The sequence below is a fragment of the Crocodylus porosus genome, unplaced genomic scaffold (genome assembly GCF_001723895.1).
Source record: "Crocodylus porosus isolate Cpor-Errol unplaced genomic scaffold, CroPor_comp1, whole genome shotgun sequence".
Classification (NCBI taxonomy): domain Eukaryota; kingdom Metazoa; phylum Chordata; order Crocodylia; family Crocodylidae; genus Crocodylus; species Crocodylus porosus.
In genome coordinates this window covers 34,022,034-34,039,656 of record NW_017728907.1, presented here as the reverse complement: position 1 = coordinate 34,039,656, position 17,623 = coordinate 34,022,034, and the positions used below count along the sequence as shown (strand labels likewise).

The following is a 17,623-nucleotide window of genomic DNA, read 5'->3' as shown; positions in this document are numbered from 1 at the left end:
GGAGATACAACGCCAGTGTGAGTGGGTGCTCACTGGTGCACCCAGCATAGTTGATTCTGTTTTGTTTAACCCTTATTAATAAAATTAAGCCTGACCTTTAAAGCGAGCGTGATCTGCGTAAGCCCGACTATCAAAAGATCCTGTCCACACACACCCAATACAAAAAGACAAGCATCATCTAAGAATTTGTAAAAACAATGAATTTTTAATGACTATTCTAAAAGCATCAATTTCTATTCTGAAAACTCAAATACCTTTACATAGAAAATAAGACTGTTTGTGTACTTTTGAAATGATTCTGAACTCTTATTAAATCCTGACAGAACTAAAAGAGTCTCTCAGAAAAATGAATTGAACATAAGAATTAAATTCTAAAGAAATTTTGAAAAAAAATGCTACTACAAGGACAAGAACAATTAGAATCCAGCTGCATATGCAGTAACAGATGATCTGAAAATGCTGACAAGTAATCCCACCCAAGTGCTGAGACAATGAAAAGATGATGGCAGCCAAGCTTCTCATATGGGCTCCTTCAGTTCAGGGGGAAAAAAATACAAAAGGTATAAACTTTCAAGTTGAGGATGTAAATGAGAGTGCTCTGCTCCCATCTCTTAACTTCAACAGCAGCATTCATCAATAGCACCCTTGTCTAAGATCAGCTGTCCATGTTAATACTGTAGCAGCCAGACAAACTAAATGCAACAGCATCAAGCAGCAGCAACTTTCCAATCCAACTTCCCAAGGGGGCAGATGCTGTTGTAGGTGGCAGAAGGTCACAGCCAGGCAGCAGCTTCTGGTGCCAGACTCCTGCAGTGGGTAGAAGGTGCAGGGTCCATGCCACGTCAGGGCTGCTATTGCAGTCCAGCTGGGACAGGGTGGTAGTGTCCCCATACATCAACTGCTTGGGCCTCAGAAGCTCCTGAGAGCAAGTACCTCTGGAGTTGCTTGCCAAGGCAGATTTCTATATTGCTGTATTGCTGGGGCCAGCACAGGCGCTGGCACCAGTCTTCAGCTCCCATTCATTTCAACTTTGCTTTAGCTTTGTTAAATGTTTTTTTAAAAAGCTTCCATTTACAGAGAATAGTTTTCAGACACAAGGTTGAAAACTTGTTGTTTCCAACCCTACCCAAATTTATACCAAATGACTAAAGATGGAATTCTTCATCAAAATGCTTCATATAAAAATTGAAATGCAGATGTATGCTAATTTGTCTTTTCTGTTCCCTCACCTCTTCCTCATCCTGCACAGCTTTTTTATGGAGCAAGTGTCACATGCTACAACTGGAATTAGTTTCTGAAATTTGTTCTGCCGAGCATGCTACCATGGGGTAGTGGCAGGGAGTCTGAGTGCACTCTCTAATGATGGAAGAAGGATGTTAGTATAACATGTTTCTCAGGATGACTAGACATTGCAGGATCCCTGTCTAGCTAATGATTCTGGATAGCAAGGGACAGAATGATTTCAAAATTAATCAGAATTTACGGTATACGTAAAATAATCTTTTATTAGTCAAATGTAGACATTTCTCTCAAACCAGGCAAAGAGGTAGACATGACATGTGTTATGATTTAAGGACTTGTTCATACTGCATTCTATTACCTGTGATGCTGTAATGAAGTTCCTGAATTCTAAATACTGGTGCAGAAGACTATTATTGTCCAGTCTCAATAAACAGTTTTCAAATAGATCCTACACATGAAAAAAAAGACATTTAAGGATAACACAATTTTACACTGGTGTAACATATTAATCCACGGTATGTGAAATACATGACAAGCTTATACTTGTGTGCACATCTAGTGTTCTTAGATGGTACCATAAAACAGGTAGAAATAACAATTTTAAGCTTCTCTCATACGTATGAAGTTAATCAAACAAAAAAAGTTTGCAGCACTGAAGCATATCTAATTAAACCTTATGACACTTCTGAAATTACAGAATACATTAAAGGGGGCTAATCTTTTCAGCAGTCATGCCACAAATTAGCTTCACACCTTCCCAAGTACCACTCTGATCCCTTTCCCCTACCCAATCTACTGCTTGCTTTCTGTTCCCTGTCTTATGTTTCCTGTCCAAGCTTCTGCTCTGCTTTCTGCTCCCTGCCTGGTCTGATGCTCTGCTTTTTGCTCCCTGGCCTATTTGCCCTTGTGCTGCCTGACTCCTCCCCAATTTACTGCATGCCTTACACAGAAGCTACCCATGCCACTTGTGGCATACAAGCCACAGGTTAGCCACCCCTGGTGTATGTTATCATCTTAATCTCTTACATACAGCGAATGAAGGATATACCCTCCTACAAAGAATAAATATACAACCAAACAAAACAGAAAACAAAAAATACTCACAAGTCCTTTAGCCAATATGGATTCTTCTGTCCTGGAACAAATATAGATATTATCAGTTTAAAAAAAATGTAAATTAAAAAATAATCTGTTAATCTGTTGCAGAATCAGCTAAAACAATAGAGAAGACCTTTTTAAAAAAAGGAATTTTCCTCTCACTAGTTCCTATTCTGCTTCCTATCATCATCTTTTCTTAAAACAACTAATTTAAAGATACCAAGTTTAAAAGGCTGTAGATTTGATTCCTCCTTTTGAGGTCAGTAACTGATATTTCCTCTCAATACATACACATGCTCAAGTCAAACAGGTAACAAGACGTTAAATAAAAGAAAACAACAAAATAATCTAGGAAAAGTGCCATCTTCAGTCTTCTGCATGCTTTTTGCTAACAGGAGAAGGGAAAGAGAATGAAAAGTGTATGCCAAGTTGTAACAAAGCACAAGTGGAGTTTTCATCTTAGCTAGGAGTAACCTGTGAAACATTCATGCTTGCCTGATGGTAGTTATGATTTATTCTTTGCAGGCTGAAAATACTGACGGCCAAATGATCAAAACACTTGTGTAGATCTGATTTTCACTGGGCCAAAATGCAGCATACTATGAGGGAAAGCTAAAAATACTTTGCTGGTAACCTTGCTTCATACTAAACTATAATTAGCTCAGGAAAATTATTCAATATACCAATACAGAAAATTTAAATGTTACAAACGGTCTTAGTGTCACTTTCCAAAAACAGTTTTGAAGGCAACTACGTACAACAAACTTAAAAAATAAATGCACTATCACACAACTGCCATACAGTTAGGACATTTTTCTCCCTTCTTTGGAGAGAAGGGAAATCATCTTGTGCTGAAACCTGCTAAATTAGCCTTCAGCTTCAAATACATTTTCCTGGAATTTGAAGAGATTCAAGGTCTGATTTATATATTACAAAATTAGATCAGAAAGAAACTGGGACAATAAAAGCAGACAAATACAAAACCAATACATTATTTGGAATTCCAAATATAATACCTACCTTTTCAATAGGACTTCAACATGTAACATGTTACACTGTAGAAGATAGGATGGACTAAAATAGAAAGTTAAGTATGAATAAGATTGCAGGGATCATACAGCCTACATAGTGACAAAAATATGCTTTCTGTATGTATAGCAGTAATAGCTATTACAAAAAACTATGAGAGAATGTTTTGGCTAAAAAAATAACTTTGAAATTAATGCATTCTAGTCATTGTCATTCCCATCCCTACTGGCAAGATGGCTATCATGAACACATTTACATATGTGCTTAGTTATAAATGCGAAAAATCCCCCTCAGCTTCTACTATAGGACTACTCTTATATAAAATTAAGCATAAGCATCTGCAAGTCCAGTGGCTTTAAAAAGTCTACATGCAAATTACATAACTGTGCCCTGAAAAGAATACAGGTAAGCATAGGCTTAAATAATAACTGGTGATTAATACACAGGGATTTGCTTCTGTTCCCAATTACCCTCTTCAGCATGGTTGGTCAAACTCACCCTGCCTCACAGGCAAGATTCAGATGTTGCTCACCCTGCCCCTGCCACATGGGAGTTAAGGCTGTCACTACTTGTACCCCAGTGCTGACATGTCCCCCCGAAAAGGGCTCCATACCTGCAGTTTGAACACCAGGCTATGCCCCCACTCACCCCACCCACAAATTCCAAGCCTCCATGGGAGCCAGAAAACAGTTCTCTGAACCAGATCTGCACACCTGACACCCCTGCTCTATAGCAATCACCAAACAGCTACTGAATACAAATGGAGAAGAATTAACTCTTACCTAAAGATCATTGGAAAGCAATCAATACCAATATACTGAACAAACACCAAGTATGATAAACATGCCAAAGAATCCACAGAATCATTTCTATCTATATCCAAAAATTCACTATTATCCCAGTTCTGATTGTGGCTTCCATGTGAAAATACTGCTGGTATGAATTCTCCTATATCCAATAAAATGCCCTGTAAAAAGAAAGGTCAATGACATAGAGCTGCTTTATAGAAGAAAAAAACCCAATAATTCAGGTTTCAAACTAGGAGTCGAACCAAAAATGGTGAAAATAGTAAAATCTCTACATACTGGTTATACATTATTCCTGAAAAATAGTTTTGTCTATATGTATATTTAACACAAAAGTAGGTTAAAGGAGTATCACAAAAGTTGCAAAGTCAAGCACTCAAAAGTTAGGAAATGACATAATTATGGTTGCCCTATATAACCATTATTTGGTCCCTCCTGTATGTGCATTCTGAAAACATAGGTGCTCTGACCCAAATAGCAGCAATAATTATGTAATCAATCACATACTAGTACTTTCACAGGACCACTGGAGAAAAGTCATTTAATAGTCAACACTGAATTTGTTCAATACATGTCATCACTGTTCAACATGTAATCCACAACTCAATTCGATTTAAACCCTGCCCCTAAGATAAATTCATTAATCTCCTCACATTTTTAATGCTTACTACTATAGCTTTTGAGTAGCTCACAAATAGTCATCAATTTTTTTTCACAAGGTGCAGTGAGGTGAGGTGATGTTCACCTCATAGAAAATGATAAATTCTCATTTTATTGATGCTGAGCAAGACAAAAATAGATTGAAGTCAATCCAGTAGTTCTGGACTGCTCAATTTGAACATCCAGGACCTCACTTTGCATTCTTCTGGTATTAAACACCTTTTATATGTTCAAAGCAGAACTCCCATTAACTAATCATAGCTGTAGATGTTTGGCATTTCTGCAAATCAAGTATCAGAAGCTCAAGTAAGATACCTAGTAAATGAATATATAAAGCTACATTTCACCAGATGTCCAGCATCAGACAGGAACCACATGGCAGAGACAAGGATATGTATGGTCCAATTCTCCACAGCAGTATTCAACTGTCTTAACCATGAGACCCCTCTTGTGGCAAGCCCTTGCCTCATTTATTACACACTTTACAAATGCAGCATTGGTCTTGCAGATAAGAATCTCCTTCACTGCACAACCCGGGCATTTCTCCAGAGCAACTCCATCTTGTGCTCTGAATGAGACAAGCATTCTACAGAAAAAATAATATAGGACCATGTAATTGAAGATTGTATCACAATGTATAGACATGGAGGGGCTGAATTAAGTATGAACAGGCAGTATCAGTTCTGGCATTTCCTTACCTTCGAATGCTTTATCTGGCAACACTTAACAAACAAAACAAAACCAGCCTCCTACAAAAACTAAAAGCCCGATGTTAAAAACAATTTTAAATGTCCTAGATGTTAAAAACAAACTGAGGAAACCGAAGCTGCATCACCTGTAACATACTGACATTCACATGGATCACTACCAGGGTTGGAACTTCTGAATCCACCAAAGAGATCTCCATCTGAACTAACGCACTACTTAAAGTAGCACATTGTCTTCCTCTATATGGATCAGTGCCAGAGGATTACCAGTGGATGTCACAGACAACTGATAAGAACAGAGGAATGGCAGGACTCAAAAACTGGTGATTTCATTCCCGGTCTGGAGGAAAGTATTCTCTGGGCTCAGATTATTCTGTCCCTTCACCTCAAGTTTGACCCATCCTGTCCCATCCCTCCCATGTCCTAGTCCTATCCCCTCCCTATCTCTATCTCCTTTTCTCAGTCTCCATTCCTCAGACTTCTTGTATCTGTCCTAGTATCTCCCATTTGACCTCAATATAATCTCTACTAGCCTGCTTGCAGAGTCATTACTATTCTCCCTTTCATGGTTCCTCAGATATACTCTCTCCCTTCACCCCATGCCTCTAGTCTGCAGTAGCCCTTACATACACTTTCCCTTTCCAGCTGACACCTCAGATTCCTTCCTTATGTTCCTTATTAAAGCTCAGTTTTGTTTAGGGGTGCACCAATAAAGATTTCCTTGGCCAATACCAATAGCCAATTATTCACCAGGCATATCAGCTAATATACTGATCCAATAACGAATTTGCAGGAATGCAGCTAAGCAGCATCGAGAGCAGCACTCTGCAGATAAATCTAAGGAGGGGGGAGGAAAGGGAAGCTGGGATGGCAGATCAAGAGACCCCCACAGTGAGGGAGGGAGTGCAGCAGGGGCTGGGGCGCTGCCCAGCCAGGGCAGTGAATGAGATACTGGGGTAGCTGCGTACAGCTCATCCAGGGGATCAGCGTCCCAGCGCTTAAAAATGGTGGCTGGGGCTCTTGAACTAAAGCTTGTCAAATTAGCTTTAGTTGAAGCACTGCAGCCACAATTTTAAAATGCAGAGAAGCTTTTAAGAGCAAGCATGGATGCAGGCTGCCTACTGTGGGCTCTCTGCCCTGCTGCCTTTGCCCCAGGAGCTGTGCCAGCTATGCATCCCCTGCCCACCCGGTAGCAGGAGGCACAACTCACTGCCACTACTGCTGCGGGATGGGTAGGGGACTTGCAGCCAGCATGTGGCTCCCAGAGCAAAGGCAGCAGGGCAGAGAGCCCAAATACTGCAGTGGGCAACCTGCCACTGCCCCGTGCACATATCTGGGGGGGCACATGCCTCCCCTCAAGGGGCACGCAGTGGCAGGGAGCTATGCCCCCTCCCCTGAGCCCCTGCACAAGCTGCCCATGTCTCTGCCCCACTCCTGGCCCTGGGGTCCTATTCACTGCCCTGGCTGGGCAGTACCCCCACCCAGCCCCAGTGCTACTCCCTCCCTCACCACTGGGGCCTCAATCTGCCCCCCGCATGCCTCTTTCCTCCTCCACAATCCTTCCCCTCCACAGACTTACCTGCAGGGCACTGCTCTCCATGCTGCACAGCTGCATTCTTGGCCACATGCATGCTGCGGTCACATGGAGTTATGTGATGTCCAGGGGCCCTGGATATAAGGCATATTTATCAGTACATTACTGGCTATACTGGCCAAAAAAAGCTGATAGCCAATAATGTTAATTTTCCTTTTATCAGTGCCAATCCAATACGGCACTAATATATTGGTGCACCTCTCGTTTTGTTACCCTTCCCAAGTTGCCTCATTGGCGAAGTCTATTTGTCTGGCAATCCCAGTACTCTCTTGTACCTTAGTTCTTTATTAAATCTCTCCCCTCTCCCCCACTCCAGTTTCTAGTCCCAGTTTCCCTGCCATAGCACTCCCAGGCCCCTTGCTCAGCCAGTTCAAGTTTCCTCCAACCTCTTACTACCAGATCCAGTTTGCAGTAGCCCAGAGATAAAATTACAAAATGAGTCCTACACAGTCCCAAGCATAGAACATTCCCAACATGGGTGAAATCAAGGAGGAATTTAGCTGCAAAGCTCCAATATGTCTAAGTTGCACCATGGGCAAACCCAGTTTTTGGAGATCTAGAACTTGGACAAACATGGGTAGGTTTTTTCTGGGATGACAAAAGGCATTCCCTGACACCAAAGCTACCCTCGAATTTCACGTGCTTGTTCCATAGCATTTGAGTGCTGGAGGTTCTCAAAGCAAAAGTCATCAGAATTTTTTGTTTACAAAAAAAGTAATTTCCCTATAAACTCTGTAATTTCCTAAAAAGATATTCATGAAAAATACCCATCTTAAACAGCTAAAAAGTTTGGCAACTGTAAAAGGGATCTTAAAATGAGAAATGTTGGACAATGCTTAACATTTTTATACAGCAATTGCTGAGACTGAAAAGTAGTATGCAAATAATCAAAATTAATTTTTAGCTAAAAATTATAATGGACATTTATCCAAATCAGAAAGCCACTGATATTGAGAGATGCTAAAAGCAAATATAAATGAACATCTGTATACATGCTTGCGCTGCTGCACTAGGAGCTTTTAAAAGTGCCCAGAGCTGAGGCACATGCAGTTGTTTAAGTGGCAAAATGCATGTCAGCACTGAGAAAATGGCAGCAGCACACTAAAACAATGGTGTTTTAATTCAAAAGCGCACTGCTGTCATTTTCTGTGATTAATTGAGTCTGCTCCAACCTGCTGGATCTCCAGCATGCCATGGGATGAAAAGGTATGTGTATAAATACCCAATAATGTCTATTAATTACTTATAGACTGGAAAGTCTAATAGCACTAGTTGAGAATAAGAGCATTACAATTATCTACCTTATACATTTCCTGAAGCTTCATTTTGTAGGACAAGTTAAAAATGTCACTTATGTGTATATTTAAAAACTACAGAAGTCACTGAGACTTGAGCATATGTGTAATTTTAAAGGGATAATTACGTGCTGTTCATATAATTTTCACTTTATGCAAAACGGGACTGGGTTAGATTTTTATAACGCAGCTCTACCTACTGATATCCAGGTTTTGTTTTGTTTTTTTAATAAAAACACAAGGGCTACAGTGAATAAAGCAAATTAAAAAAAAACATCAAATGTGATATTAACTTTAGTTACTCAGTGATCTCAATGATTCCTCCTCACAGGGCATCTCTTTGCTTCAATGTTAGCTTGGATTCTCTGTAGTTTAGTTCATACCTCCCAAGCTAATCTTTTTTTCTTTCAATAAATATAATACCTTTGCCAAGCACCCAAGTAGCAGAGAGTATTTTATGACCAATGTGGAGTGACTAAATACTCACTGCCTTACTAGCTGGGGCATCAGCAACATTTAGGTGTCCATCAACCTCCCCTAACAGGCCAGATAGCTTGAGTTTAAGACACTGTTAAATTAAAATGAAAGATTTGTGTGTGTACAACAGTCAGTCTACAGAAAACTTTTGAGTTATAGCTTGAGCTAACATTGCAGTGAAAACAAACCCCTAGAAGCCCTAAAGGCTGGTATATCACTAAATGGTGGATCAGTTGCAACAGATCAATGGGTACTGATTACATGGAGAGCAGCAGCCCAAAGCAAATCAAAGACTGAATTTGTTCTATTAACTGCAAGTCACTTCTTGTACAACACCTGGCAGACTTTAAAAGCCAAGTATTGTTAACCCTAGAGATTTTACACTTTTCTGGGTTGTTACCCGAGTCAGTTCTATCTTACAGAATCCCACAAGTCATCTTGCTAATCAAAACAGGAAGCCAACTGATTTCTGAGACATTAAGATGAATACCGGACTATAGTGACTGATTTTGCAAATCACTATAATTCATTTGACTGTACTTACTATAATTTCACCTGCAAAATGCCTTAAGGGATGTTCTTCAATGTCTTCAAGCTGATCAAGCTGTGCTGTTAATAAGGGGTATTTCAAGCTTTTCAAACAACTGAAACAAAAGGGGTCGACTATAATTAGAAGCTTTCGAGAAAAGCACTACTACAGCCACTAATAAAAATGTTATGATGCCACAACATTCAGGAGGCCTGGAACTGCCTCTCCCCCCCACTTGCTGTTGTTTCTCATGCTGGGTCTCCCACGAGAGGATCTGACTCTCTGGCTTTTCTTTTTTCCTGTTCTGATACCTAGTGGCCCCACTTGAACCCTGATATCTCCAAAACAGGATATGCCTCGCTCCATTGTAAGTTACAGAAGTACTATCACAAGGCACAGGAAGCCTTATCAGTCCTCATCAATCTCCCTAGTCAGGGAATCTTGCCCTTTTTCCATTAGTTCATGGATATAGAAGGTTTTTGTTTTGTTTTTAAAGAGCTGTAGGTTATTTCATACCATTATAAAAATATGGATACATCATAAGTTATTCAATGACTCTGGATGAAATTTCCCTTGATCATTTTGTTCCATTAAACATCTATTTTAAAACAGAATAAAGAGACTCACAATTTAAGCAATTCTTCCTTCAACTCCTTCTCACCACTTTCCGATGTCTTCATATTTTTAACAACTTCATCCACAAAGGGTTTAGTAAAATCCACTACCGCATTGCAACACTGGCAGAGATGAAGCTTATCTTCTTGTATTTGGTCTTTTGTGTAAGGTACAGGTAGGAGAGACAGCTGATTTAAAATTGTAGACAATGATAGTCCTACTGAGTATGATTTCTTGCCATGAAGTTTCAATATCACTGAAACAAAAAGTTTTTAGACATCCAGTTATCTACTACCTGCTAGGAAAAATTAGTATTAGGGATATGTGACACATTAATGTCTTCTGAAATACACCAACACGTTTTTTTTCTGCTGCAGTAGATCCTATATTTGAAAACAGGCAAAGGGGATAGGTGTTAAGAGTTTTGGGGCTAAAAAATATTAATACCTGCAATACTATGAATGGGTATACAGCACTGAGAATCAGTACCTTTTAATTCTGGACCATGGGAAACACCACCACCACATTCCTGATTATTGCAAAGAAACTTTATAATGGCATCCTACACAATTAACATGCATACAACACATCTTTCTGCCATAAAGCATAGGCAAGAACTGAATATACAAGCCTTCACAAACCTGGTTTAATAGAACAAGTATTTATAGGCCTAAAAGCATCTGCCTAGAGCAGGGGTAGGCAATGTTTTTTGGCCAGAGTACACATAGGAGCACCTTAGTCCTGGTCTGGACGCATGGCAGCGGGCGCAGAGCGGAGGGGGCTGAAATAGGGGGAAGCAGGACAGCCACAATCCTGTGTGGGGAAGCAGCTCAGCCCAGACACATGGTGAGGGAGGTGAGCAGCCCAGTGCCAATCTGGACATGTGGGGAGTAGGAGAGGGGGACGAGCAGCCCAGCCCTGATCCAGACACAAGTGGGAGGCAGAGAGGTATGGAGCAAAACAATCAGAACATGCGGGTGGCGAGGGAGCAGCCTGGCCTGATCTGAATGCAAAGGGGGCAGGCCCAGCCCTGATCCTCCTTTGCTGTAAGGGCTGGGTGAGGTTGCATCCTGGCATGTGGAGCTTCCATCATTCCCCCCAACAGGTCTTCCCACCTGGGGGCCAGATGTCATGGCTCTGTGGACTGGAGGTTGATTGCCCATTTTAGAATCATCTTCCCAATCATCAGAATGCTTTCCTTCTTCATAAATTCCAACATCATTTAACACCCTACATCTCATGGGCTGCTGATTACTTAAAATTCAAGTAAAATACATAATCTGAATGATGTGTTTGTTCAAATCAGAAAACTGACTTCAATTGCATAGAAATGAGTACTTGGCACCATGGGAAATGTTTGGTTCCATTTTTTAAATCTCTTCTTACTTATTTGGTTTAAGCTGGTGTTATAAATCAGTATTTTTTTCCCCATAAAAGAAACATGAGTAAATGTCACAGATATAGATGACTACTACAGGAGGAAAATGAGAGTAGCTGAGAGAAAAGAAAGCTTTTTTTAATACAAGCAATAGCTGAATACTGCTGTTCCATGAATCTCCATCCACTTGAACAATTCACTGCATCACTAGGCTCTGTTGTTATAATCAGTCTAAATAAATTCTGAAATTATCTTTTGTATGCTCCCAAGAACATCAGCCATTATACATCATTACTTGTAGCATTACTTTAACTACAAGTAATGAAAATATTAGGCTAGAAATGTCTTGAATTTGTTTCAACAGAAACTAAATTGACATGGTTATTTGGAAAAGCTACTTTTAAGTGTATAACCAGATTAAAAAAATGTATTTTACCTGTCTGTAGAGGTTGAAGCAAGAGCATAATAGTTTCAGATGTCTGTTCCCCAGATGTCTGCTCAATTTGCTCAAGTAAGCCCAATAAAAGCTCCTTTGGGTTACTAAGCTGGAAGAAGAAAATAAGTCTTTCTATATTTACTTATCTGTAAAGTCTATTTTACAGTCTTTTTAAAAATAATAACCACTCCAAAAACTACAAATCTGGTTCTGAGTGCACATGAAAAAAAAATCGTCTAGCTCATGCTTCCATGCGCAGTTTGATAGAAAGTTAAAATGAAGACACAGGTAAATGACATTTAGGACGTGCCTATATGGCACAAGGTAAGCACCAGGCTGCCATGATGGGTCACACCACCCTCCCCTCAGCACGTACTAGCTCCCCAATCAGAAGCAGTGCAGGTACATTAATGTGGCTCTACATGTGTGTCAAATAGCTTTCTCAGCTTTGCACTATAAAGACATGCCCTCATTTTGCCATGGGCCAACATTTTGTACTATTTTGGCATGAAACTGCTAATGTGAAAACCCAGAATGTTCTCTGGTGTTTCAACTAAATTAAAACAAAATGAAACCATTTCCTCTGATTCATATCATATAGACTGCTTGCCTGCCTATGCTGCTTCCCAGAAATATAATGTGGAAGTTCTACTGAGAAGCAAAGACCAATACTGGGGGCATTAACTGAAATCATGTCCATGATGGAAATCCATCCTGCCTTTCTAGTTAACTGAAATAAAGATTTACAAAGCACATACTGTAGATTGTTCACAATGATGACACTTCATTCAAGTAACGTGGTAATAATGATATGATGCTATAAGAGTCCCATTCTATTACGGTTGTATGTTTAAACATACCTGCACCAATTGATCTAATATTTTCAGGCAGCGTTCTCTCTTATCATCTTCCTGCTGATAACTCAAAATACATCTGACAAGAGGACAAACAAGATTCCAACCCATATTCTTGACAATAACCTGTAAATCAAATATTGAGACAAAATAGGCCAAAGCAAACAATGTAAAACACAGCTGTATATAAGTTATTTCATAGAATCATAGAAAGTTAGGGTCGGAAGGGGCCTCAGGAGGTCATCTAGTCTAACTTCCTGCTCAAAGCAGGACCATCCCCAACTAGACAAAGCTTTGTCTAGCTGAGTTTTGAAAACCTGCAAGGATGGAGCTTCCACCATCTCTCTGGGTAACCTGTTCCAGTGTTTTACTAGCCTGTGAGTGAGAAAATTCTTCCTAATATCTAACCTAAACTTCCCTTGCTGCTGCTTGTTCTGTCATCTGCCACCACTGAAAACAATCTAGTTTCATCCTTGTTCGAATCCTCATCCAAACAGTTGAAGGCTGCTATCAAGTCTCCTCTCAGTCTCCTCTTCTCTAAACTAAATAAGCCCAATTCCCTCAGTTTTTTCTCATAAGTTGTGTCCCTCAGCCCCCTCATCATTTCTGTTGCCCTCCACTGGACTCTTCAATTTGTCCACATCCTTTCTTTAGTGGACAAGTCCATGGGGCTGAATAGGATACACCTGAGGGTGCTGACTTGTCCAGCTTTTCTAAGTAGTCCCTAACTGGCTCTTTCACCACTGAAGGCTGCTCACCTCCTCCCCAGACTGTGCTGCCCGGTGCAGTAGTCTGGGAGCTCACCTTGCCTGTGAAGACTGAGGCAAAAAAGGCATTGAGCACCTAAGCGTTTTCTGCATCCTTTATCACAAGGTCGCCTCCCCCATTCAGTAAGGGACCCACACACTCCCTGATCCTCCTCTAGCTACCGACAGATGTGTTGAAACCCTTCTTGTTACCTTTCACATCCCTTACTAGCTGCAAATCCAATTGTGTTTTGGCCTTCCTAACTTCATCCTTGCATGCCCAAGCAATGTTCTTATATTCTTCCCTAGCTTTCTGTCCAAGTTTCTACTTCTTATAAAAGTTCTCTCTAAACTATAAATAATAAATAATAAATTCACCTTATTTTTTTCATTTTGAATTACTTCTAACAACTGGGCAGCATATCCTTCTTCTAAACACTTCTGGCCCGCTACTTGAAAAAGATTAAAATCTTCTGCTCTGAAATGTTTTTCTTCCAGAATTTGCTAAAACGAAAAGCATACATTTAGCTTTATAGGAATCAGAAACAACAAACACAAATTTGAGTTGAATTATAAACTAAATCAGAACTTTTTTATTTTATTTTAACTTATCTGTGATTCATCATTTCAACTCTAAAAAAGTTATCCACATCTACTAGGGAAAATACAGCAGATTCTGGGGCTTGGCCACACTCCCTTCCTTTCTCTCCTCTTCCCTCCCCCCAGCACCCCGCAGTCCCTCCCTTCTCTGCAGGGCTGGGCTGGGGCCGCTTTCCTCCACCACGTTGAGTTGGGGCCAGTCTGACCCTGCTCCACTTCCCACAGCCAGATGGTGCCCACTGTGCCCACCAAGGTACTGAATCAAGAACACTGAATGGATCCAACCAGCAGAGATACTGGGCACTACCAGACCAGCTCTCTAGGCAAAAGGTTGGACACAACTGTTCTAGGACAGTAACCAGGGAGAAAATGGAGATAGGAAGCTAAACTTGAGTACCCTGTGTAACAGCAAAGGGTGTTACTATAAGCTACCCTACCTTTATTTTTATTTATTTATTTATTTTTTAAACATAACATGTATTTAGATGGAGTCAGTGCTTGTTTCTATAACCTCTCATGTATTTTTACAAAAAGTAAACTACTTACGCATCTTTGAACAATTGCTTGAAGCTCATCAATTGCCATGATACCTTTGCTTTGCTCTTCTGACATTGAACAGTTCTGTCATAAATTTAAGAGTACAGTATTGATATACATATAGTAATAACATACTGAATTAAAAGATGGAGACTGAAACTTACCTATTCTTATTAAAATACGGTAACATGAAAAAATGAGAAAAATGAATGAGTCAGAAAATAAATCTAAATAATAACACAAGAAAAACAATAAAGGAAAAAGGAATTTAAAAATTCATTAGAAGTCATTTAATTCTACATCCTCTGCATACAGGTATTGCTATTGCTTGTTTATTGGAGGCAGGAAATAGCACTGATACTATATGAGGATCAGTATATTTCTTGTATTTGTCAAACAAAAAGTGAAGTAGATTTGATGCAATTGAATCAAATATGTAATAGCTTCGAGATAAAACGTGTACAAATCAGCTTGAGGGGACAGATTTTGCTGGGGAGAAAACTGCAAGGATGAGAGTAGGAATGCACGGCTCTTGCAGAAAACAATCAGCACGTACACTACAGTCTAGTTAATCACTATGCTCTAGGACTGGAGTTTGGAATCAGCATGCGTTACCGCATGTGTTAGATGCTAAATAGCTAGTATGATATAGTTTGCCTTTTTTTTTTTCTTTCAAGCATGTGAACCAGTGATTCTCACCTGGGGTACCACAGCACCACGGGGTAACCTGAGATCCTTTCAAGGGTGATGCAGGATGCCACGAAATGTTAGCACTGTCAGATTTGTAAAAATGATTCACAAGATAAACCCAGACATTTAACATAGAAATGCCACAGCTGTGGCCTTTCTGAGCTCTTCACAACAGAAAAATAAGTGTAGACCTTTTTTTTCTACGAAGTTTCACCATGCTGGTGTTAACCCACAGGAACTTCTTATTTGAGACTTGCTTTCCTTAAAACTACTCTTACATTTGAAGTCTGTCTGATACAACAAGCTATTTCAACTGCCTTTTACCTCCAGACACTTGTTATTCTTCAGATACACTGAAGTCAATGAAACTCCCCCACCGGCATGGCACACTTGTGTGTGAAGCCTTTGCACGAGGGGGGACCCCGGGTTACAATAAAATTGAATTTTATGATTTCATCCTCAAGCCAAACGGACATTTATTTGTAAGAAAACGAAGCCTGAAGATTTCGTGCACCTCCACACAGTAGGTGCCAGCGCACTATCTTCATACCTTCACTAATCCAACGGGATTATTTAGATAACTACGTTAACTGGCGGCTAAAGAAAAGGAGCATTTAATCTCCCACGCAAACTCGACTGAGCTACAAAAACAGCAACTACAACAGCTCGTTTTTCACCCTATCAAGCGCTGCTGCCAGCCCGCCCGCCCGCTCCCTCCCAGCCCCGGCGCCCGTGGGCGGTTTTCCGCCCCGCGACCGTGTGCGCACTCAGCTGGGCCGACGGGAGGCCCAAGCCACCGCGGGTCTCAGGCCTCCGTGCTTCAGCCGGTTTCTACCGCTGCCGGCCTCACTCCGGGTGCCCGCCCCGGCGCCGAGAGCGGCCCCAGCCAGGCCCCCCCGCCACGGCCGAGACCCCGCGCTTAAGGGAGCGCCCCAGCACGCCCCCGACCCCGCTCCTACCTCCTGCGCGGCCACCGTCCCCGAGCTCAGGCTCCGCCTCCCGGAGAGACCGAGAGGCGGGTCTAGGCGAGCGCAGTGATGGCGGCGCGGGAGAAGCCGCGGGCCAGGTCGGGTCGGAGGCGCCCAGGTAGGAATCCCAGCTCCCCCAGCCGGGTGCGGTGGACTCGCCCTTCTCGCCCAGCCCCGCGCGCGGGGACAGAACCATCCCGGGCGAGCGCTGCGTGCGGGGCAGCCCTGGGGCCGCCGGCGCTGAGCCTTGTGCTGCCTGCCTGCCTCGGCTGGCGGGCCGCGGGACCCCTGTGCTCAGCCTCCCCCATGTCCTGGCCCCTCGGCGCCGTCCCGGGGGAGGGCCGGGGCAGGCGCGTGGTCGGTGCCAAACGCAGACAGGGCTTTGCTGGTTGCCCCCTCCTGGCTTTGTACTACACGTGTTAGGGGGAGGCCCGGTGCTGGCTGCACCCAGCCCGGGGACGTGCACTGGGCTGTGCGGGTAGTCCTGCTGGGGCCAAAGCCAGGGGTTCCTGGCTGGGATCTTGCCCTCTGCTCAGGGTCAGATTTGGGGTGAGGAAGGAACTTTACCCTGTGGTCAAATTGGTAGGGACTGGGGTTGCCTTCCTCTGCAGCAGGGGCATGGCCCTCCTTCTCCAGGACCCCTTGAGGAGATATTACTCATCTTTTTAGAGAAGCAGGATGTTGGCTGTGTGGTTCCTATGCTTTCCCTGTGCCACGTTAGGGTGTTGTCAGGGCTGACAGCAGATTTATGAAGAGTTGGCATCATGGATTTGTATAGGATGGTTTGGATAGGGATGATTCTGTCTCAGGCAGGGGGTTGGGTTAGCCAGCCTCTGGAGGTCCCTTCCAGCCCTACTCCTCTGTGATTTCCCATGTTGGCAGGGCCCAGATAGTTTGGATTTGTGCTCACGGTACATAAATGACATGCCTTGCCTCAGTTCTGTCATCTACAAAATGTGGGCCTTACCAGTCTGGGTTTTTTGCACCTGAATATTGATTTTATAAACGTTGAGTTGAACTTTTGGAGGCTGAAAGGGTGTCATGTATCTTGATTGTGCTTTCCTCTTTTGCATTTGCAAATCCTTTTTCCTTATGACCTAGTATTTCAGTACTTCCTGGATGTGAAAACTTATGAGCCTCAAGATAAGAAAAAATACACTAATTTATATATTTTATTACTAGGAAATAAGCAATCAAGTGCTTTGAAAAATGAAGATCCAGCAGGAAGGTATACTATGTAAATTATATGACATAGTAATGAGGTATGGGTTGTAGCTGTGTTGGTGTAAGCATATAGGTAGGCAAGGGTCTTTGGGTAAATCTGATGTCTTTTTATTAGACCAACTCAAATACTTGGAAAAA

The 17,623-nt window shown here is 41.8% G+C and overlaps 2 protein-coding genes across 5 annotated transcripts in view; one reads left to right on the top strand and one right to left on the bottom strand.

Annotated features, from left to right (window-relative positions):
• Window positions 1-16,291, bottom strand: part of GLMN (glomulin, FKBP associated protein) — a 34,678-nt gene extending 18,387 nt beyond the window's left edge. Inside the window, exons 1-11 of one of the 3 annotated variants that reach the window (XM_019531112.1) lie at window positions 16,253-16,291; window positions 14,613-14,687; window positions 13,845-13,970; window positions 12,727-12,846; window positions 11,867-11,975; window positions 10,065-10,308; window positions 9,453-9,552; window positions 4,152-4,336; window positions 3,361-3,414; window positions 2,347-2,377; window positions 1,601-1,690 (exon numbers count right to left, since the gene is read on the bottom strand). In XM_019531112.1, the coding sequence (XP_019386657.1) occupies window positions 1,601-1,690; window positions 2,347-2,377; window positions 3,361-3,414; window positions 4,152-4,336; window positions 9,453-9,552; window positions 10,065-10,308; window positions 11,867-11,975; window positions 12,727-12,846; window positions 13,845-13,970; window positions 14,613-14,678 (1,125 nt within the window). In that variant the 5' untranslated portion in view covers window positions 14,679-14,687; window positions 16,253-16,291. The other 2 variants (XM_019531109.1, XM_019531110.1) reach the window with 2 other exon arrangements.
• A 10-nt stretch (window positions 16,292-16,301) lies between these two features.
• The window catches only part of RPAP2 (RNA polymerase II associated protein 2), a 70,479-nt gene continuing 69,157 nt past the window's right edge, over window positions 16,302-17,623 (top strand). The window contains exons 1-2 of one of the 2 annotated variants that reach the window (XM_019531108.1): window positions 16,302-16,379; window positions 17,444-17,489. In XM_019531108.1, coding sequence (XP_019386653.1) covers window positions 16,331-16,379; window positions 17,444-17,489 — 95 coding nt within the window. In that variant the 5' untranslated portion in view covers window positions 16,302-16,330. The remainder of the gene's footprint in view (window positions 16,380-17,443; window positions 17,490-17,623) is intronic. The other variant, XM_019531107.1, reaches the window with a different exon arrangement.